This window comes from Eleutherodactylus coqui, chromosome 5 (assembly GCF_035609145.1).
Source record: "Eleutherodactylus coqui strain aEleCoq1 chromosome 5, aEleCoq1.hap1, whole genome shotgun sequence".
NCBI classification, from domain to species: Eukaryota; Metazoa; Chordata; class Amphibia; order Anura; family Eleutherodactylidae; genus Eleutherodactylus; species Eleutherodactylus coqui.
Genome location: NC_089841.1, coordinates 215,546,522 through 215,569,279, shown reverse-complemented (window position 1 = coordinate 215,569,279; position 22,758 = coordinate 215,546,522). Strand labels below are relative to the sequence as shown.

The following is a 22,758-nucleotide window of genomic DNA, read 5'->3' as shown; positions in this document are numbered from 1 at the left end:
ACATGAGAGTAGAAAGATAAATATGTAGCGTCCCTTTAACTAGCACTTAGGACTTGGGGGTATGTGAGTGTTTGTTTTTTATAACTTGAGGAAGAGAATTCTTGACTCTACTGGCGCCATTATAGAGCTGTTGCAAGAAGTTAATCCACTTCTGGAGATTTGGCATGGTTGACATTCTTTTAAATGGGCACCACTTAATACTATATCTTCCCTGCAGCAACCCTTTAGAGTATCGCAGCTAAATATATGCATGAGGAAACCCTTTTTACCAAAATACATAAATGAAATTCAGGGGGATTACAACGTAAGCTACAGTACATAACCGAGTCAGACAAGGCCTCAGGAGGACATTGATCCACGCGCTTGTTCATGATCCTCTATTCTCTGTGCCTTTTCTGCAATATCTACGACCATTTCATAGGAAGTTTGAGTTTGTTACTATGTCTGCTTTTCGTGACTTGAAGCTAATTGTGGTAACTTAGTAACAACTACCAAGATGTGGAAAGGGTCATGTGAAGTTGTATCTGATCATGGACTCCGTTTATTGGCTGATCGTGTCTTTTGGGCAGTGACAAGTCATGGTTGCTGGCAGCACATCTCCTCGTATGAACTGGGCTGCCAACAATGATGAAAGTGTATTGGGGGGGTCCAGTGATCGGTCGTTCCCCATACTGTCTGAATCTGCTCATGTGTAAGGCGAGTTAAATGAGTTAAAAGATTGCCGCACAATCTCTCTTCATACATAGACCGCCAATACAGGTCGTCAAAAGGCGTATCAGCGATCGTTAAGGGAGGCTCCAGTACCCTGTTATACCACCTCTAGCTTGGATGTAAGATGTGATACAGGCAGACATGGAGCCATGCTGGTTCTGTATGGTATCCTGCAGCATATCGGTACACTTTTGCTGTAACTGAGCCTCTAGATTGTGCAACCTTGTAGGCTGCCAAAGTTAGTATCCCAGATGGTCCCATACATGTTTTATTACCGATAAACGTGGTGACCGGGCAGCCACAGGTGTGTGACAATATTGTGGGGACATTCATATGACCCCTCTCCCCCTTGTGCGTGCGACCCAGCATTATCCTGCTGCCTCTTGAAAGCCACCATGAGAGGAACACATGTGGCTGCAGGATGCCCGAAACATATTGCTGAGCTGTCATTGTCCCTCTACCAATACTAAGGGTGACTGACTATCATATGTGATGACCCCTGCCCCTAGACCATCACACCAGCAGGGGACAGTGTGCTGCTCCACAGCAAAGGCAGGATAAGGGGCTCACCCCTCGGTCTCCAGACACTAACCTGGACGTCAGTGCCCAAACTACACCTGGATTTGTCACTGAAAACAACCCGGTTCCACTCCGTAGCGTCCTGTTTCATCATTCCTGACACCACTATAAACTGCCAAGACTGTGGGTGTTAAAGGCAGTACATGTAATGCGGATGATGAGACCAAAAGTCCTTCTATCAAGCGTCTGGAAATGGTTCCGGCAGACACGGGGACTTGTAAAAATGGGTCACCTGTGTCTGGATGCTGGACAACAAAATACTTGGTGTTGCTCGTTCTTGTCGAATGATCTGACAATCCTCTCTACTAGTCGTTGGAGGACGTTCCTGAGCCTGTCTGCCTTGTGTGCCCTCATGCATCCGCGGGTCCCAACACCTCCTAGTAGTTTGGTCAGAACGGCCCTGGTGGCGGCAATTTGTCGCTACAACCCTCCAGATTCTTGCATTCCACTAATGCTCCCCTTCTCAGACTGGGTGACACCTCTCTGATTGCATTGTAGAGGCGTCCAGTGGTCGACAACCTCTGCACAAGTAGTAGAAGAGGTCACTACACATAATGAGCCTCTGAGAGCCTTTTATAGGCCAAGGATGGGACCACTTTTAGGGTCTCCGGTGACAAGGCTGTTCATCTAATCACAACAACTCATCGTTTGTATATCCACCTGAGATGTAACTGCATGCCGAGTTCTGCAGCAATACGACAACTCCTTCTAGCCGCGACATTTTGTTTTGTTGGTGTATTTGGGGCTCAAGTGGGTTATCCACAATTGGATATACATGGCTGCTTTCTTCTGTCCATGGGTTATCTGTGACTAGGGCTGAGCTGCAGTACTACACACAACCTCTGGAGAAATGTAGCACTGATTTTGTAAACTAGTAGCCATGTCTTCGTCTAATCCTGAACAACTCCTTTAATGAAGATAGTTGAGGGGTATTCTGTGCATTTTTATGATTAACCAAAATATTGAGATTGCTTTTAGACTGATCTATTTTTATTTTTTTATTTTTCAGGTAATTCTGTCTGGTATTATAGGATTAACTACATGGAAAAAGCCCATGGTCCTTCTGGTAAGTGAACTATACCACTGGCAGACTCAACCCCTTTGAATGAGAATTGGATAATGTACTTTAGATGCATCCATGGAAGATCTCAGAATGAGGAACCCTATGAAATAGAGGGGTTGTTTTTAACGGGTAACCAGACTATTTTCTAATTTTACAAAAATGCAAATTAACCCTAAAATTATATATATATTTACACTTTATTGCTGAACAGATATTTCTTCTGTAAATGCTATGGAGGTATAAAGTCTGGATCAGTCTCTCTCTTAGCACTGTTGAGTAAAGATGCTACTAGAGACCACAATTTTTTTAATTAAAAGATCTAAAACTGAAGTAGAAGAGGAAAAATTCTGAACCCCAAATAAATATTTTTTTTCCCATGGCTAAGAGTTTGCATGACGGTTTGCCCGAGGAAGCCCACAGATGATGGGATAGTAAGTATACTCTGAATTGTTCATCTTGTGGGCGATGCGTCTTATAGGAATGTAGGTAATGTTTGCCTTTGTATCTGGTTTTTTTTGTACTACTTTTTGCTTACTACAGGGTTTTTGTTTTATTTAACGCATTTAAATTGCCCATGAAGTACTTCTCCTCTTACTGATGTTGTTGTAACTTTTATATTCCCAGGAGAATCTAGGCTTGGCTTCTGCATTTCCCATTGTTTAATGTTTACATCTTCTATTTGCGACCTTTTGTAAACATGACGTTAAACAACCTTCCTCTTGTTCCTGATAAATGGCTGTGTCCGGGCGGCATGCTGCGGCTACCACGGCTGTAGATTCTGTGTTGGCATCACTGGATTTATTTAGGCTATGGCTATGCCTCATTATACTGTAGACTAGACTAGTGTTTCCCAACTCCAGTCCTCAGGGACCACCAACAGGTCATGTTTTCAGGATTTCCTCAGTGTTGCACAGGTGATGTAATTATTGTCGGTGCCTCAGACATCGCCACAGGTGTTCTTACTATAGGAGAGCCTGAAAACATGACCTGATGGCGGTCCCTGAGGACTGGAGTTGGGAAACTGCTGGAGATAATTAGCTTGCTAATTCGCCAGATACATTCTACTTATTTTTCAACATCTTTCTCTCAAACAGGGGTGTCGAAGATGTCTTTATATTCCAGTACCCGCCTGTTGCTTAGGGCTCCTTCACACAAATGTATGGTGACGGCATATTCCGCGCGTAGAATACGTTGTAACAATCTGCCATAGGCTCCCATGTTACCGATCACACATATTTGTGCGAAATACGCAGTATATTCTATCTTGGCGCTTACTACGCGCACCTACACAACAGGATAGTGCATGGCGGTCAGTGGCCACAGAAAGGAATACATTGCAGACTTGCTGCATGCCACATGACTGCCACATGCAAGGGACACGCAGTGAATTTCACTCATGTTAAGCCGCCCTTATGCACGTTACACACATGCAGAATTCCTGGCCCTAGAATACATTTGTATGGCTCGATTGGGGCTCTGTAACAAGTGCTGATCAAGGCAATTGGTGCTCATTAGAGATGAGTGAGTATACTCGCTAAGGCACATTACTCGAGCGAGTAGTGCCTTAGCCGAGTATCTCCCGGCTCGTCTCTAAAGATTTGGGGGCCGGCGCGGGTGACAGGTGAGTTGCGTCGGGGAGCGGGCGGGAGAGTGGGAGAGGGAGATTTCGCCACCGGCCCCCGAATCTTTAGAAACGAGCGGGGAGATGCTCGGCTAAGGCACTACTCGCTCGAGTAATGTGCCTTAGCGAGTATACTCACTCATCTCTAGTGCTCATATCTTCACAGAGGCTGATTCAGAATACATTAGGGAGAAACCATTTATATGTAGATCACTCAATTACCCCACCACCACCCCTGCCCCCCTATACTTTTTCAACATTGTCAGCCGCAGATTCCCCTTTTCACATGGGAAAATGTGCTGCCGATAATGATGATTTTTTGGGGGGGCTGTTTGATCTTTCATTAGTTGCAGCTTTATATAGCCCTGTGATCGCGCAAAAAAAAAAAAGGTTCCTAATTGCTCTTATATTTACTTGATATTCACATTTTTTAGCTAAAGCTTTTAGCTGAACTTTAGCCATCATGTCATAAAATGCAAAGAAAGCTACTGTACTGAGGATCCTTCTGAAGGGGAAGGTCACACTGACACTTGGTTTTATCGTAAGCCAGCACAGTTTGTGAATTGATAATGCCGTTCATCTGCACAGCCACGCAGCCATTAAAATCCATTTAAAATAGCAAATTGGGGGATAAAATTGCATGTTGCACACTCTTCAGCCGTGCGGTATATTCTGTGTGCGCTCACCTTCCACGGACATGCCATAAATGCCACCACTGGAAGCCTCCCCTGTTGGGTGAATAATAGTCCACCAATTCCCACCCTCTACGTTCTCCATATATTTTAGGACAGCAAACAAATGCAGCCACCTTCTTACTGAGATGTATAACAAATACAGTGGATGAGAATTTGTGACAGGGGTTCAGCTAGTATTTCATGTAGTTGTATTATGGGCCCCTATAATACATTTTACTGAAGGGCTCTAGGTAGCCCAGTCCAACACTGCCATTTCTTATTGTTAATGGTGGATCCTGTTATTTGCTTTTAGTTGCTTAAAGGCTTTTTCTCATCACTTAAAATTGCTCCAGACACTCTGTACTTCCTGTACCGACCCGCAGAAAAAATGGATTGTGTCATTTATGCTGCATGATTAACGCTGTAAAAAAAAATCTATGGCAGAATTGATGCGTTTTCTCTCCCTACTATCATAAAAAAAAAGTTTTACAATATAGTCAAATGTACCCAAAAGTGGCACTGATAAAAACTACAGTTCGCCACGCAAAAAACGAGCCCTTATACGGCCCCGTCAACGGAAAAATAAAAAAGTTATGACTTTTGATAAATGGAGAAGAAAATCCGCCAAAAATCATTGTGTCCTTAAGCCCAAAATAGGCCATGTCATGAAGGGGTTAAAGGTGGAATCAATTTTCGGTGCGTGGTTTTTTTTTTTGTTTTTTTTGTTTTTTTTTAAAATCACTAAAAATTATTCTCTATCCACACGCTGAGGAATATCTTGCTGATCGTTGGGGGTCCGACCAGTGGCACCCTCACTGATCTGGAGCGTCCTTGAAAGAATGGAGAGATGGTTGCACATGTGCATCGTTGCTCCATTAGTTTTGATGGGACAGCTAAGCGCTTGAACACTTGCGTCTCCAGCAGTGCCATTGAAATAAATGGCGCAGTAGGGTGCAGTCACTGCTGCGTTCATTCGGGGACTCTCCAGAGCCCTGTTCTTGGAATCCTAATCCTTGCAGGTCCCAGCAGTTGGACCCCCACTGATTAGCAAGTTATCCCCTACCCTTGTTCTGGTGGTAAAATCTCTTCAATAGCGATATTTTATTTTATCACTGCGTTCTTAGAGGGGCTACGGACTGGGCCATGAAGAGTGCTGTCTGACAACGTGAGGAGTTGGGACCTTTTTAATGAAAACTAATTTCTAATCTGTTTTATGTGTAAGTGCGTGTGTTGCAATGAGAAAAAAATTGGTTCGGCTATGTCAATTGCCTTTAAATGATGGGTTGTCCTTAAAGGCAGAGGTTGAGTTTAAGGCTGCTTTACTGTTATGAAACATAACTGAGTATCTTAGGAATCCTTGGGGACATGAGAGCGCATAATCATCATTTAGGACAAAGTAATTGGCCTAGCTCTGAATCTTCTGGGAACATGGCATCATGGCTAATGGCAGCATAATGACTTGTTCTTGTGTTATGGCTTCCGCTGTGAATGGGAGCCGCAAGTCTCTGCCGGATTGATCATACAGTATGATAGTTAGCAATTCTGCCCATTGAGGTTTATACTGGGGTTCCATTGTGGCTTCCATCATTTTGACAAGTACTAGTACTGCATGTGAACAGAAGCTTAAGTTTTATATCAAATATTTGTTTTCTTTTATCTTCCCGTTCTTCAAGGTGAACCTATTTGTCATGCTATCTGTGGTCTGTGTACTTCTGAACCTGGCTGGATTCATATTAGGATGCCAAGGTGCTCAATTTGTGACCAGTGTCCCCAGCTGTCATTTGGTAAGTGGTTTATATTATGTGTGTGAACCTTTTTAGATCCTAGAGCCTACTATGCTCAACAACCATGTCATATGTATGACTGTGCCTTCCTTTATCCATAGCTCTTTGCCATCGGGGAATATAAAATGTATACATGAAAGACATTGTAAGTCATTAGCATAACTGTACTCATTAGAGCCTATGGCCTCAGGGGAGGTGGTGATACAGTAGAAGTGATTCTTCATTACTGTGGGCCGGTTTTGTCTAATTACCGAAGGAGACAATAAATAGTGCTGAATAAGCATTCAATGTGAGCAGAGGATATCTCATGGATGAGGCAGGAGGATACAGTAGAAGAGTAGTTGGGTTTTAGGAATGCAGTGCCAACAGAAGAGATGGAATAACAAAGAAATGTTATGTATTTGGGTATAAAGTGTTATAAGCACTACAAAGAAAACCCACCACAACAACCCCAGTCCATATGCTCTATTAGGGCTTACAGCCATCATAGAGGTCACCGGCTTGGGACCCCATAAGCAAGAGCTCCACCTTTGGCCTATAAAAGGCTACTTGTCTGTAGTGACCTCTTTTCTACTTGTGTAGAGCTTGTTGACTACTAGACACCTCAATGACACAATTGAAGAGATTTTACCCCAATAACAAGAGTTTGAGAGTTGGTGTAGTATTAGAATGCAAGACGCTGGATGGCCATATCGATGAACTGCCCACCACCTGGGCTGTTCTGACCAAACTGTTGGTGGTGTTGGTACCAGTAGTTGCGTGAGGGCACACAAGGCGACCGAGCTCAGGACGCCTGCTACAGACCACCAGTAAAGCAAATCCTCTGACTGTCCGACAAGTACAAGCAGCTCCAACTGTTTCCTTGTCTGCCATTAAGAGACAGATGGCACCATCATTACAGGCCCTTGTGTCGGAACGATTTCCAGATGCTTGGCTGAAGGACATTTGGTCTCATGGTGCATATTATGTGTACTGCCTTTGACGCCCACTATCGCCTCAATTTTTGCAGTAGTGTCGTAAACGATTAAACTAGACTGCTACGGAGTGGAACTGGGTTGTCTTCATCAACTAAGGTCGCCTGCAGACTGCCGGGTCGGATCCCGCTGTTAGCATTCTCGCAGCGGGATGCAGACCCATGTCCCTGCAGAGGCCTGCGGCTTGCCCGCTCCCAGCGTCTTCCGTCACCTGCTATGCGCCGGCTGCCGGCCAGCCGGTGCATGTGCAGAGTGGAGCCGGCCCGGCACTACTGATGTTTCTGTGCGGGCCTCTGCGAGACCTGCACAGAAATAGAACATGCCATGACTTGTTTTCAGCATGTGTTTTCATGCGGACCAATCGCAGCTGTGTGCATAGGATTGCGTTTTGCAATTCAATCCTATGCAGGCCGGCACAGTCGGAAAATCCCGCTGCATAATTTCCGCCCGTGTGCGGGGGGCCTAATCCAGGTCTAGTTTGGTCACTGATGACGGCCGTGTTTGTGTCTGGCGACCTGGAGATGAGTGCCTCAATTCTGCTTTGCTATGAAGTGTCACACTGACCTTACTGCTGGTATGATGGTCTGGGGGTCCATCACATATGACAGTCGGTCACCTCTAGTAGTGGGAAAATGATCGCACAACCATATGTTCAGGACGTCCTGCAGCCAGATATGTTGTCTTTCATGGCAGGGTTTCCAGGAGGCATTTTCCAGCAGGATACTGCTTGGCCACATACAACAAATGTGTCACAGGAATGTCTCCACAACATTACCACACCTACCCGTAGAACATGTATGGCACCATTTGATATGTCAACTTCAACAGCCTGCAAGTTGGCACGATCTAGAGGCTCAGTTACAGTAAATTTGGAGTGATATGCCGCAGGATACCATACAGAACCTGTATGCCTCCATGCCCGCCCTTATCACATTCTGCATCCAAGCAAGAGGCAGTACAACAGTGTACTAGAGCCTCCATGCCCATCTGTATCACATCTTGTATCCAAGCTAGAGGCAGTACAACAGGGTACTAATGCCTACATGCCCGACCGTATCACATCTTCTATCCAAGCTAGAGGTGGCCCAACTGGGTACTAGAGCCTCCGTGCCCACCTGTATCACATCTTGTATCCAAGCTAGAGGCAGTACAACAGGGTACTAGAGCCTTCATGCCCGACCGTATCACATCTTGTATCCAAGCTAAAGATGGCCCATCTGGGTACTAGAGCCTCCATGCCCGACCATATCACATCTTGTATCCAAGCTAGAGGCAGTACAACAGGGTACTAGAGCCTCCCTTAAAGTGTTCCTTTTTCTGCAATAAACGTAAGGTCCCTTTTACACGGGGCGACTGTCGGGCAAACGATGCCCGACACTCATCCCTTTGTCTCCGCGCTCACTCACATGGGAGCTAGCAGAGCTGTCTGGTTCACAGAGCGGCCAGCATGGGGGTAGGGCAGTGCAGCAGATTTCTCTCCTCTTGCTTCCCCGCCCCTTTCCATTAATATTACACAGTGGCCGTTCACTACTGAACGGCCGCTGTTTAAGCTGAGCGATGAGCTTCATCGCTCCTCTTTTATGCAGCATAAACGATGAGCTCATCGTTCAGCTTAAACAGCAGCCGTTCAGTAGTGAACGGCCACTGTGTAATATTAATGGGAAGGGGCGGGGAGCGAGAGGGGAGAAATCTACTGCACTGTCCCGCCCACCTGCTGGCAGCTCTGTGAGCGAGCCAGCACCAGTAGCTCCCGTGTGACAGTATGGGAGCGCGGACACATAGGGACGAGTGTTGGGCATTGTTTGCCTGACAGTTGTCCCATGTAAAGGACCTTTTATCCTTTTGCTCTGATATTGTAATCCCTTTATATCTACGTTACAATCACATGTTTTTGTGAGGTCTAGTTTTAACCAGAAAACTAATTACAGGAATTCGAGTTGTCAAATGTGATCAAATGATGGTTTCAGTATACGGGTTCTCTTAATGTAAACCGTCTACTGAATCTCTTGCTGTGATGAAACATTATATAGTATTTCTCATTCAGGCTGATATCCATCTCCTGTTGTCCATTAGTTGTTTCTTGGCAATCCCATGATGACTCACAGATCAGAATTACACATGAATACATTAACACAGAGCTTCCTCCAGTGCTCTACTCCTTGGGAGCACACCGCTTCAGAATTAACCTTTTAGAGGGCAGCGAGCACAACCTTAGGATAAAAATGTAAGGGAAAGGCTAATAACATTCTCAAATATCTATAGTAATCGATGTGAAGTGATTGAAATACAGGGTGGCCCCAAAAATACATACACACTTCAGTAATGGCTAGCTACACCATTTTTTAAAAAATTCAGATTGAATTATGGTGGTAATATGTAGTATTATAATTTTTTTTCGAAAGAGGTCAGTCGCTCAAATGCAGAAGCCACCACGTGGCCACTAGTCAAAATAGTGGAGGGACACTTGACGGTCCGTCTGGACACTATAACTAATGCTATTCATGCTGCAGTTCATTAAAATCACAAGTGTCTGGATGTTAAAGAGCAAAAACTATTGATGACCTATCCGGAAGATAGGTCATCAATAATTATTCCAAGGGGCCTGCTGTCTGTGATTTCCTGCGATCAGTTGATTGTCCAGCCTGCTGTCATTGCAACAGGGCTGGACATTGTTATAGGAAGTGCCATAGCTGGGCTTCACTCCTATTGAAGTCAACGGGAGCTGAAGTGACTATTACACTTCCACGTCTGACCCCCGGTGCCAGAGGTGTACGTGCTAGAAGTGTCATAGCCAGCTTCAGCTCCCGTTGATTGCAATAAAAGTGAAGCCTAGTTATAATCCTTCCTGTCCTGATCCTTATGATGACGTCCAGCCCACTGCACTGACAGCGGGGCGGGCAATTGGCTGATTGCTGGGGATCACAAGCTGCGATCTCTGGTGACTTAATTATTGATAATCTATTGATGACCCATCCTCAGAATAAGTTTTTAGTCCAGAAATCTCCTTTAATGGGGACTACTTTTGAGCACCTAATAGGATTGCAGAAGTCAAATATTATTTACCGCTGTCTTTTTGATATCTGTGTAAAAGCTTTGTTGCTAGATTTATATAAAGAAGTTGAGTGTGAGTACATTTTCGGGTCACCCTGTAGGTAATCTATTATGATCACCCCTAAACATCCTATTATCTCAATGAAGGAAACCGCAGTTGACTCGCCTTTGCATGAAGTGGCTTCTTGCAGGGAACAATAGATCCCAATATCCTGCATTTTTTTTCCACTGACCACAAAGCCTAATACTAGTCTGTCTCTTCCTGACCAGAGAGAAAACTTTTCAGCAGTCAACTCCCTAACATCACAGGCAGGATTACACTGAGAGCTAAGACCTACATGTAGATAACACAAGATCCACCATTCACAAGAGGTGATCAGCTGTCACTATCTACTCCCCTTCCTGCAAAATGACCCCTGCACAGGTCACAGAGCATGTCTAGAATAGTCTCCCATACAAGTCAATGGGTCAGCTCCTGTCTATTAGGTGAATGGCCCAGGAAGCTGCCATAAAGCATATTTTGTATGTGATGCTATATTCTAGTGATATGCCATGACTTTCTGGGATAGGGAAAACTCTTTTAAAGGCAGAATGATTATAACTGCGGGACCAAGGGACTAGTATAACCAACAGCTCAAAGCAATATGGTGCTATTTATTGAATAGACTCCAGTTTATGTGGACGTTCTGCGTCCTCCTGTCCCACTTGGTGCTTATTAACAGTTGCAGCTGTATTAGCTTGTGTACAGCCATGACTATCTATCAGCACTGCTGGGGACGGTGGTCCTCCTGAATACAGACTCTCAAACTGATTAATACAAAGAATATTGTGCTTTCCAAACATAGAAAAAGATCATATGGTCCATCTAGTCTGCCCTTATGTCCTATTTCTTAGGATAGATATACTTTATGCTTATCCAAGGCAGCATGAATTTGTTTAGTTTTCCAACCATGTCTGCTAGAAGTTTGGTCCAAGCATTTACTACTTTCAGTAAAAAAAAATAATTTCTTTTACCCTGATGTTGCTTCTGATCACCCCCCACCCCCCCAAAACTAATCTTAGATTGTGCCCCTTTGTTCTAGTGTTTAGTTTCCTAGTAAAAGAAACGCTTCCCTCCTGAACCTTACTTATAACTAAAGGTCTCCATCATGCCGCCTTTCCCGCCTATATAACGGTTTCCATCATGCTCCCCACCCCCTTCTCTTCTTTCCTCCTCCTAACCTATATAAAGGTTTCAATCATGTCCCTGCAAAACCCTGCTGTAGCCCATATAAAGGTTTCCATCATGCCCCCTTTCTCTTCTGTAGCCTATATAAAGGTTTCCATCATGCCCCTCCTCCTAACCTATATAAAGGTTTCAATCATGTCCTCTCACCCCTTCCCTTCTTTCCTCCCCCTAACCTATATAAAGGTTTCAATCATGCCCCCCACCTCCTTACCTTCTGTAGTTTATATAACTGTTTCCATCATGCCCCCCACCCTTTCCCTTCTTTCCTCCCACTAACCTATATAGGGGTTTCTATCATGTCCCTCCTTTCCCTTCTCTCCTCAAGTCTAGACAAATTTTCACGGATTCGCTGGGGAATTGTGGCGATATCCATACTAGATTTGACTGTCAGGCTGCACACTTACCATTTTTATCTAGTAAACATGAGTTCATTACTGTATCTGTGCAGCAAGTTTCCTTCTGTTACAGAGAATGGTTAGTTGGAGCTTTCTCCTGGCATCCAGCACCCAAGGCAACACTCGATTCACATATCTTTAGTACAAAGTTATTGTTCATATGTATAGAAGTCGTGGATGTGTGTAATATAGTGAATGCATGTAGTTATACACTTACAGCCCAAAAGATGATGATTAAAAAAAATATATATAGTAAAGGCCCCCCCCCCCCCTCCCCTTTTTTTTCCTTCAATATTTACTGTTCATGTAATTGTAAAATCCATGAAAATATTTTTGGCCTGTTGAAAAGGACTACGTGCGCTAAATATCTATCTTTTTATTTTCCAGTGCTTAGCCCAATTACTTACTCTTCAGAACACCCTGTCATGTTAATCGCTAGTCATTTATACAGAATACATTGAGTCCCACACCTCTCTTTGCCCCAGTAGAGTTTACAATGTATTCTTCCTAAAGTCTCACACGGTCTAGGACAAATTATGTGCTAATATGTTTTTGGATATTGCCAGGAAAGTCTTATGCAGATAATACAGAGACTACAATTGGGTATTACATCTTTTCTAGCTCCCGGAGCTATGCCTGCAATACCATGTTGGGCCACTGCACAATGTATGGAGCGATCTGTTTCCTGCTGTGTACACCTCCTTGGCATTACACAGACTCAGGGGGAGGGGGGGCTAGGCTGCCAGGAGGGAAGTGGCATCAGCCCTAATGTGAAAAATTCTGAGTGCTGATTGGCTGGTGGAATAACTCCTGCTGCATGGTTTTTCACATTGGGAAAGCGTGGAAAACACTCTCTCCTCCTTTCTGGGCTCTGCATACAGCAAGTCGTCGTTTTTTTTTTTTTGTTTTTTTTTTAATACTACCGGTAGTTTCTTATTGGCCGAAGGCAGGATGCACACTTGCTGTGTATGCGTGTTGCACCTGAGAGGCACAACTCTCATCGGACACCACATGTACACCTGTCCATGTGCTGTCTGATGCACACATGGCTATGCACATTGACATGGATTTCCATGTCCTAATTTTTGTCCATGATACGGGCAAGAATAGGAAATGCGATGAGTTTATTTCGCATGGACCATTGGTAGTATGCATAGCTCCATAAGCTCTTAACGGGTCAGTATACTGTCTGTGGCTAACACGGACATCACAGGGACCCAAATACACTTGTGTGCCAGTCAGCCTCTTGTCCCCAAAATCCACCCCTTTCGCCTCCTCGGGCATGGATGGCGCAGTAGGCGTCCTTAACGTAGCGTTGACACGTCATGCACGAGTGCCGTAAAGTTGTTAGCCGGCAGATGAGCTATGCAAATCTGCCCAGAAAAGGGACTGTTCATCTGCTATTGCACCGGCTGACACCCGCACAGTGCAAGACTTGCCAGCACTAGGTGGATAACGCCAACTGCGTCATCTACATCCGAGAAGGTGAGAGGGGCAGACTTGTGGAACAAATGGTGGCAGAGACGGGCACACCCACCAGTCTACTCTACCTTATTTACATGGTACCCAGGAACTTTGAATCCCAAATAATGAGAGATGCTTTTATTATCCAACCAACTAGAAGGACTTTGCAAAATAGAGCGCTGTCAGTATTTTAGCGCTGCATAAGACAACTTCTCTTGACAACTAGAAGTGGACCCTATTTACAAGCTAACTAGCCAGGCTGTACCATTTTACTCTACTCCACATTGTGCAGTAATGTTTAAGGCGTGCCTCCAGTTTTACAAAAGCTAGTATAGTGCATGACTTTGTAACAAAATCCCCTTTTTTGCAACATTTTATTAGGGTATCTTGTTCTATGGGTTGCACTCTAGTTAGACCGCATCCCCGCTCGGCTAAGCACTTCCATGTAGGAGCCAGCGCTGTAGGGTCTTGCTAGAATTGGAGGTATGCCTTAGCGCTTTTCGACAAGTTCTCTATGAACCATCGAGTACACTTGTTCCTCACTATTATGTGACCTTCAGAATGTTGTCTCTTAGTCACAGTTGTGTATTTGCAGGTAGATATGACAGAAGGCAAAATGTGTGTTTGCTGTGAAGAATCGCCGGCTTCCAAGTGCTTGGAGAAAGAAAATGTCCTGAAGCTCGTCATGGTCCACTCCTGCAATGCAGTTCATCTTTTACTCAAGGTACTATTGATGGACTAGTAGAATCTATGTTGTATATATGTCTTGCCCCCTTTGTTGTCCCCTTTTTAAGATTGATTGAACTATCTTAAGGATAGGGCATCAATAGTCCACCATGCAGATGGGACTAGTGTTCTAATATGGTGTATAGCGATTACTATTAATTGGCATTCTGCTATGACAGGCGTGCGGCCTTTCAGAAGGCACCCAGCTGCCATGACACCCGCACGGTCCCCCGGAACATTGACCTGTCACATCTGTCGGATGTCAGTATTGACTCTGGCATTTAAATGCTTAACAGCTTCAATGAGCCACGTGGCTGTTGCGGGCAGGTGTCTGCTGAAAGAATGAGGCTGGCAGCTGCGATGTGTGGAGCGAGATCGCCCCTGCGTCTCCCTCCATACACACCCCGAACATGCAGGACATAACCTTATGTCCTGTGTTGTTAAGGGGTTAAAATCCAAACTACTAAAATATTTCTCTATTTATCCGACATAGTGTAGACGTAAAAAAATACACTGTCAAAATTGCAGGGGGTTTTGGTCACTCAATCTACCAAAAAAAAGTTCAATCGCAAGTGATCAAAAAGTTGGAAATGCCCCCAAATGGTACTAAATAAAAATGACAGCTCTCTGCAGAGGAAGAGCCCTAAGACAGCCTTATTGATTGAAAAATTAAAATGTAATGGGAGTTAAAAGATGGTAACGTGGGGGCGTGGTTTGGCCACGGGAGTGAATGGCTGCCTAGTGGAGAGCCCGTGATCCACCAGGGCCCTAAAGTGACTCTACAGCATTAAAATGTAAGGTTCCTCGAGCCTCACCGGCTGCTTAGACATCCAGCATGCTACGGATCAGGAGACGCACATCTGCCATGTGTCGGTAGGGGAACTGTATGGCATATATTGCCCTGTACTGCAGCAATATTGGGACTCTGTTTCAGATGCTACCATCTTTGGTGGGAGGTGGGGTTCTCAACCCCCGCTCCCCAACTTTGGCACTCTTGGACATTTGGTTCATGTGAAATCCCACTGAAATTTCAAATTTTTAGATGTAAAATGTTAGCTTTATCCAATTTTGTTATATTATGACACTGGAAGAGTGTCGATGTCCCTAATTTAAGAGAAGATATAGCCTTGATAAATCCGGACATATGTTTATGGGAAAAATGCTATGCTTGTGGGAAATACAGTCTGCGCTCTCTTGATCTAATCACATATGGGGAATCCGGTCGTCGAGCTCCTATTGTACACCTGCTTAATTATAAACTATCATAGCGAGATGATAAAGACTTGGAGCGCCGACTGACTTATTTTCATTTTTACCTGGTACCTATTTTTTGGTTTTCATGCTCCTCCTCCTTTTTGTATTCTTTTCCGTTACACGTTTAAACACTTAAACTGTAGCATATAAACAGTCATCCGTTTATTGAAGGCTATCGGATGTGCTAGGATTCTGTATTCTCCGTACATAAAAGATAATTGTTTAACTGGTTGTATTCTGGTTTGACATTGAAAATGTTAACACCCTTTGAAACAAACAAAAAGACGGCAACAAAGTAGTTTTGTTAACAAAAAAAAAATAGTTTTGAAAAGTATCAAAACATTAAAATAAAAATGTGGTGTTGCTGTAATCCTACCGACCTGTAGAATAAGGTTAACTTCACTTATAATTTTTACATTATCTTGAACACCATAAAAACAACCCTCCAAAATGGCAAGTTGTGTTTTTGTTTTTGTTTTTGTTTCACTCCACTTAAAACCGTTTTCCAGCACATTATAGAATACAATAAATGGTACCATTTTCAAATAGAACTTTTCCCACAAAAAACAAGCCCTCATACAGGTATGCTGATGGAAAATGAAAGGCAGGGGCAAAAAAAGGAAATTGAAAAATCTCTCTCTCTCAAATGATCTTGATGGAGTTAAGGCGCCTCTCTAGGCAAGACTGGGAGACGTTCATATAGGATACATCCCTTTACGATGCGGCACTTGATAAACATTGGCAGGATACATTTGCAGTGTCTGTGGGGAACAACTTTTTACTAGACCTAACACGTTATCCCTTTTGTATAGGGTGGTCCTTTTTTAAATGGTAATCATTGGCAATAGTAGCGATGTATGGTTATTAGTAGTAGATCTGCTGGGACAGTAGTTGCAGTTCTGCAGGAGGGGCAATTGTAGCAGACCCACATGAGGAGGAGTAAGTGTTGTAGGAATGGCAATGGCTGCATTGCTAGAAGGCAAGTATTGGTACCAGTGACCTGATAGTTGGAACATCGGAGTAGTAAAAGTAACGAGTTGTAGAGATAGTTGCAGTGATCCAGGAAAAGTAACAGAACTGTTTATTATTAAAACTTCTCAGTAAAAGGAATATGGTGATCTGCGCTTTTGTAAAATTGTAGTATCTTATTTTAAAGACTTGCAACCTCATTTCCCAGCACAAGGACATGAACCTCAGTCGTGTCTGAGGTGCTAAATGTAGACAGTCTGAGTCCATGCCGCGGGGGTAAGACGCGAGTCCATGCCGCGGGGGTAAGACGCGAGTCCATGCCGCGGGGGTAAGACGCGAGTCCATGCCGCGGGGGTAAGACGCGAGTCCATGCCGCGGGGGTTACATCCTTCTGGGACAGATATGACTCCTATCTTAGGAGAAATACAGTTCAGCTTCCCACCCGTAAGAGTTTTATAATTTTTTTTGCGGCATCGACTTTACCACCAAATCCCTCTTTTTATCTGTCAGCCAGAAGCAGTTTACTGATTTTTCACTGACTACTTCAGCAAGCCGCCAATTGCTTGTAGTGAAATCCTGGTAGAAAATTGCACTTGTATCCTTAGGGACACATGCACATATAGTAAATGGTATGCTGCCGCTACAGGGAACGTATGGATATCCTTCTTGAGCGTTGATCCAACAAGCAAAGTTAAAATAAACTGCTCTGCAATTTTTTTTTTTTGTTTTTTGTTTTTCTGTGTTGGATTTGAAAAATGCGCATTGGTTAGACTTTTTTTTTTTTTCCCCCCACTTGAAAAACTTGAGTTTTAACCAAAGTAAACAAAAAGCTGCAGCCCTCCCTGCCACTATAGGGTTAAAGCTGTCGCTGATCTTTGTATAGTCTGCTTTAACAGAGAAGTCACATACTCCAACGGGAAGGGTACACAGAAATAACAATGCAGTGAAGACCTACTTTACGGCCTGCAGTGCAATGACTGACATATTTCCTTACTGTCTATAGTCTAGTGACTAGCCTATTGTGCCGACACCCTGCTTGGCAGATCTGGAAAATAATCTGTATATTGTATCTTGTGTAAATTATAGCTGACATAGTTTTTAATATCTGGCCCATGAACGCTAAACTTATGAAGAGGAGTGTACTCCCCAGCGCAGTTTAAGTTGAGACTGGCATATGAAACGCCGGTTTAATATATCTCCGCCGTGGTCTGTTTCAGGATAGCCTGATGGAAGAACTGCGCTTACCTCCGTGATCTATATATTAAACATTTGGGAACATATCCTAACTTGAACGTATAAGTATGTCCTTAATAATGAATTAACAGTATATTCAAATCTGCAGGAAATTTTAGAGTTAAGGCTCATTTAGACACGATTATCGCTCAAAAGATGGCTTTTGAGCGATAATCGTTGTGTGTAACTGCACTTATCGTGCAGTTTTTCTTTATCCCGTCGCTCATCATCATCTTTCAGCTTCCTGTAAAACAATGAGCCTTATCAGGGATTCGCAGCGGGATACAGCTGATACTAATGTTTCAGCTGTATCCAGCTCCCTGATGTCAGGCTGGGTATGAAGAACAGAGCGGCCCAGCCCTCTTCTCCATACCTGGCACGGAGCGCTTGGCTGTATAGCAACCAGGCGCTCCGTGCAGAAAACACCTGGATGCAGAAGACAAGAGGGTATACCCCACTTGTCTTCTGCAGCCTCCGCTCCGAGCGCTCGGCTGTAGAACATCCGGACGCACGGAGCGGGGGAACATCTGTATGCAGAAGACAAGCGGGTACACCCCGCTCGTCTTCTGCATCCTCCGCTGCCAGCGCAAGGTGATTGCTCATCTTGAGCTGTATCTAACACAGCAATTATCGCTCAAAAGTCGCTTGAACGACATCTTTTGAGCCATAATTGTCTAAATGGGCGTTAAGGGCAGCTTCACACAGGCGTATGTGCAATTGTGCGTGACTCGGCGCAACATATTTGTACTATCAGCTTTTTTACTTAATTTTTATTTATTTTTTTACGCTCACAGGACATGTTTCTTTGCGCACGGGATGCAACCATGCCCTGATGTAAATGGCATTTAGCCTAATGAGTTCCAGATGTTGTTACACCTACAGAATCGTGCAGCGTATTGCGCGGCTCTTTACGTATTGCACAAGCATTTGCGCACCTCCATTACACTTCGTTGAGGACCCTTTGGTGTGCAAATGCGTACAAAAGTAGAGTATGCTGCGTTTTTTTCCACACATGCAAAAGAGAAATGTGAAGGAGCGAATGGAGATTAACGGGTTATATGCTCTGCATATTGCGCACATAAATATGGCCGTGTGATTCCACACTTAAGATCAGTTTATCTTCGAATAGGAAACTTATCTTTAGCCATTCTTGTAACCCCGCTCATGACTAGTGACATGGCCCTCAATGACCGGACCCTTTCCAAAAGAGTTTGCCCATTTTTGTCCTTTCCCAGCATTTTTTTCTTAGTTTTTTTTTTCTCTTTACACTATAGATTTCCCCTGTAACTGGGGCAGCCACACTGGCTTACATCGCTGGGAACACGAGCCATCGCTGGTTTGTGAAATGATTGCCATATCCACTAGAGGCAGTGCTGGCTTTATTCTATACATAAACTAGTGGCTTTGACCCTGTTAAGGTTCTACTGGGAAGAGCCGTTGACTTGCTTGTGTTTCTCTTATGCTTTGCTTTACTTTTCTACTAAAACATCTACAAAAGTTTTTTACTAAGTTTTTTTTTTCTTTTTTTTTTCCCTCCCCTTAAGACCCTGTAATTCTCAGGATGTAACTGATTCTGGACTTCTGTCTAGGATCTCAGATGGAATCTTGTATTATATATTAGGCCTTTCAGGAACAGATTGACCTTCCTGTTATATAGGACAAAGAAGCTGATTTGTGCTCTAGTGTTCCAGGAATTTGTAAGGCATCTTCATTTACCAATAGGCGATGCTGACAAGGCAGACTTGAAAGTCTAATAAAGGTTAGATTGCTGCAGACTACAATATAACAGTATATTCATTGTTCAGTACTCCATTGTGCAGTTGTCTGTCATGATTTAATGGTGTGATTGATTTTTTTTTTTTTCTTTTTAACCAATTCATATCTGGTGTATTTTGATCCTTTAGGACTAAGTACCATGCATTCCGTTTTAATAATATTGTCTATAACCTTTTTATTTGTCGACTAGCGATGTGATTACCCCACCCCTCTTTACTGTGGCATTTTTCCTAAAGAATACAGGATAAAATGTTATGCACTAATTTGGTGTATTTTGTTTTTGTTTGCAACTAAATAAGCCTAGAAGGTCTTTGTAAGAAAGAAGTAAGCCATCCCCCCCCACCCCCACCCCCCCTCCAAAAAAAAAAAAAGTTTCCCCGTTCAGCTTCTGACAGAAACGCCACTGAGTATGTAAAGAGTTGACAGGGCAGCCTTCCTTTTTGTTTTCAAGATTTGTCATCCTACTCAAGCGAGTAGTGCCTTAGCCGAGTATCTCACCGCTCGTCTCTAAAGATTAGGGGGCCGGTGAGTTGCGGCGGGGAGCGGGGGGAGAGGCACTTGGAGGTAAAAGTATTAAGACCTTCTATTTAACATGCAGCCATGGGAGGTAATTAATTCTTATTTGAATTCAATAGGGCCAAGTTTTATATAAAATGCATATTTTTGTCCTAGGAAAAAAAACTTATATGGTTACTTCCATCTCGTCATGTTTGGCATATCGTTCGGATAGGACATTACATTTTTGACTCGCGTGTTATTTTTCTTTGTAAGACAAAATCAAGTAATCTCATAGATAGGATAACTTAATGGCTGACAAAAAGAATTGATGTTACAGCAAGCTTTCAAGACTAGAGATGAGCGATTATACTCGCTAAGGCACATTACTTGAGCGAGTAGTGCCTTAGCCGAGTATCTCCCCTCCATTCCTCCCCGCTCTTCCCCGCCCCCTGCCGGCCCCCGACTCTTAAGAGACGAGCGGGGAGATACTCGGCTAAGGCACTACTCGCTCGAATAATGTGCCTTAGCGAGTATACGCGCTCATCTCTAGTCTTGAAAGCTTGCTGTAACATCAATTCTTTTTGTCAGCCATTAAGTTATCCTATCTATGAGATTACTTGATTTTGTCTTACAAAGAAAAATAACACGCGAGTCAAAAATGTAATGTCCTATCCGAACGATATGCCAAACATGACGAGATGGAAGTAACCATATAAGTTTTTTTTTCCTAGGACAAAAATATGCATTTTATATAAAACTTGGCCCTATTGAATTCAAATAAGAATTAATTACCTCCCATGGTTGCATGTTAAATAGAAGGTCTTAATACTTTTACCTCCAAGTGCCTGTCAGGGATTATCGGACAAACCGAAAAATTTGACAAGTGTGTTGTGTTTTTTTTTTTTTTAAAAACCTGTAGAATTATAGGTAATGGGTGGAAACAGGAAAGTGTGCAATTTACAGGTTTACAGTTTTTGGCTCCAATAGAAACCTTTAACATACATGATGCATTTTAGGGCGGTTTTACATCTGCGTCGGAACCTTCAGCTGGAGGTTCCATCACACATGCGGCTGAAAATACTGGGAAAAAAGGTATTACATGCAGCGCTTTTTCTTCCATTCAAAAGCCGTGCAGGTGGACGGACCCCATTATGATCAATGGTGGTCCGCCCGGCGCTGTTCAGGAAGGCTAAATCCCCAGCACAGCCTTACAGATCATATACTATGAAGCTTTTCTTTTTACAGCATTTATTTCTACATCTTACATTTATTAAATGGCCTTGTTCTTCTTGCAGAAAGTGTTCTTTGCCCTTTGTGCCCTGAACGCTTTGACAACTACGGTTTGCCTGGTAGCGGCTGCCTTGCGTTATTTGCAACTCCTGACCACTAGAAGACCCTGCACAGTAAGTGAGTGGAAAGTTTACTAACATATGTATACTTTTTTGCATTAATAGCCGACAACTGAGCATATCGCACATTTTTACTCTAAGGCCTCCTCACACAGGCGTTTGCAGAAAGCAGTGTTTTTTGAACACTGCGTTTACTGCAGATTCCGCCCGGTTTCAGCAGCGCTGGCATGCATGATGCCAGCATTTTGGCTGCGTTTTTAGCACAGGTGAAAGCGCAGCCAATGCTGCTGATAAAAGAAAATCAATACTCACCTAGCTGGAGAAGTCGCTGTCCTCGGCGCCGCTGTCAGGACCTTGTGAAGCTGGCCGATTGCTCCGATTGGCTGAACGCTGTTGAGTGACAGCCAGCTGAGCCAATCCGAGCCAGCACTGGATTCATCCAATCACAGCCATTCAACTAATGAATGGCTGTGATTGGACGCATCTAGCGCTGGCTGTGATTGGCTGAGCGCCACTGAGTGACAGCCCACTCAGCCAATCGGAGCAATCTTTCGTTGGAGGCGGGGAATTCGAATCCGCCTCGTCAGGGAAAAAAAGTTCCCCTGCCGGCTGACAAGTTCCGAGAGCGCCGCTGGGGACAGCGACATCACCTGCAAGGTGAATATTGATTTTTTTTGTAAATTTTTTTTTTTGACTCTGGCAGTGTAGCTAGGGCGTTTAGCGCTGCCAAAAGTGCGGTACCAAGGTGTGCCACGTCTTCAGCAGTGCTGAAACCGCTGCGTATTCATTTCAATGGGCGACGCAGGGCTGAAAACGGCCAGAAGTAGAACATGCAACACTGTTAAAGCACAGCGTTGAAAACGCTGCGTTTTCAGCCTTGTGTGGGCAGCTTCATTGAAAGGGAGTGCTGTGCTGAAAAAGCAGCTCTAAACGCTATACAAAACCGCCTGTGTGAGGGAGGCCTAAGGAAAGGTAATATCTTTTTAAGGTAGTTATTTGTTATCCCCTAACTTTTCTCATCATCCTATTTGTACATGTGTAGCTCTCATGGTTATGGGATCATTAAAATGAAAAGACCAGCAGGAAAGGTATTACAGGGATTGTATTCATACATGCGCATATGGATAATGGTGAAGGCAATTGAAGCAGAAATCCTAGTAGATGATCCCGTGTGTTCATACTGGCTTGTGGTGTCAAATAAACTGTCTCAACCACTTGCCACCCCAAGCCAGTTTTGCCCTAGGTGACCAAGCCCAATTTTTCTAACCTGAAACTTTGTGGTAATAACTTTGGTATGAAAAAAAGATAAAAAAGGTCAGCACTACCCAATAGAAATATATCTCAATAGAAATGTATAGGTGCACGTTAAACCATGGCTGCAACATACAGTAGATGCAGAAACCAGAAAT

The 22,758-nt window shown here is 43.7% G+C and overlaps 1 protein-coding gene across 3 annotated transcripts in view; it reads left to right on the top strand.

Moving 5' to 3' along the window:
* Positions 1-22,758, top strand: part of ENTREP1 (endosomal transmembrane epsin interactor 1) — a 42,480-nt gene that overhangs the window by 9,023 nt on the left and 10,699 nt on the right. For 2 of the 3 annotated variants that reach the window (XM_066604195.1, XM_066604194.1), the window contains exons 2-5: positions 2,300-2,356; positions 6,322-6,432; positions 14,140-14,268; positions 21,296-21,403. In XM_066604195.1, the coding sequence (XP_066460292.1) occupies positions 2,300-2,356; positions 6,322-6,432; positions 14,140-14,268; positions 21,296-21,403 (405 nt within the window). The remainder of the gene's footprint in view (positions 1-2,299; positions 2,357-6,321; positions 6,433-14,139; positions 14,269-21,295; positions 21,404-22,758) is intronic. The other variant, XM_066604193.1, reaches the window with a different exon arrangement.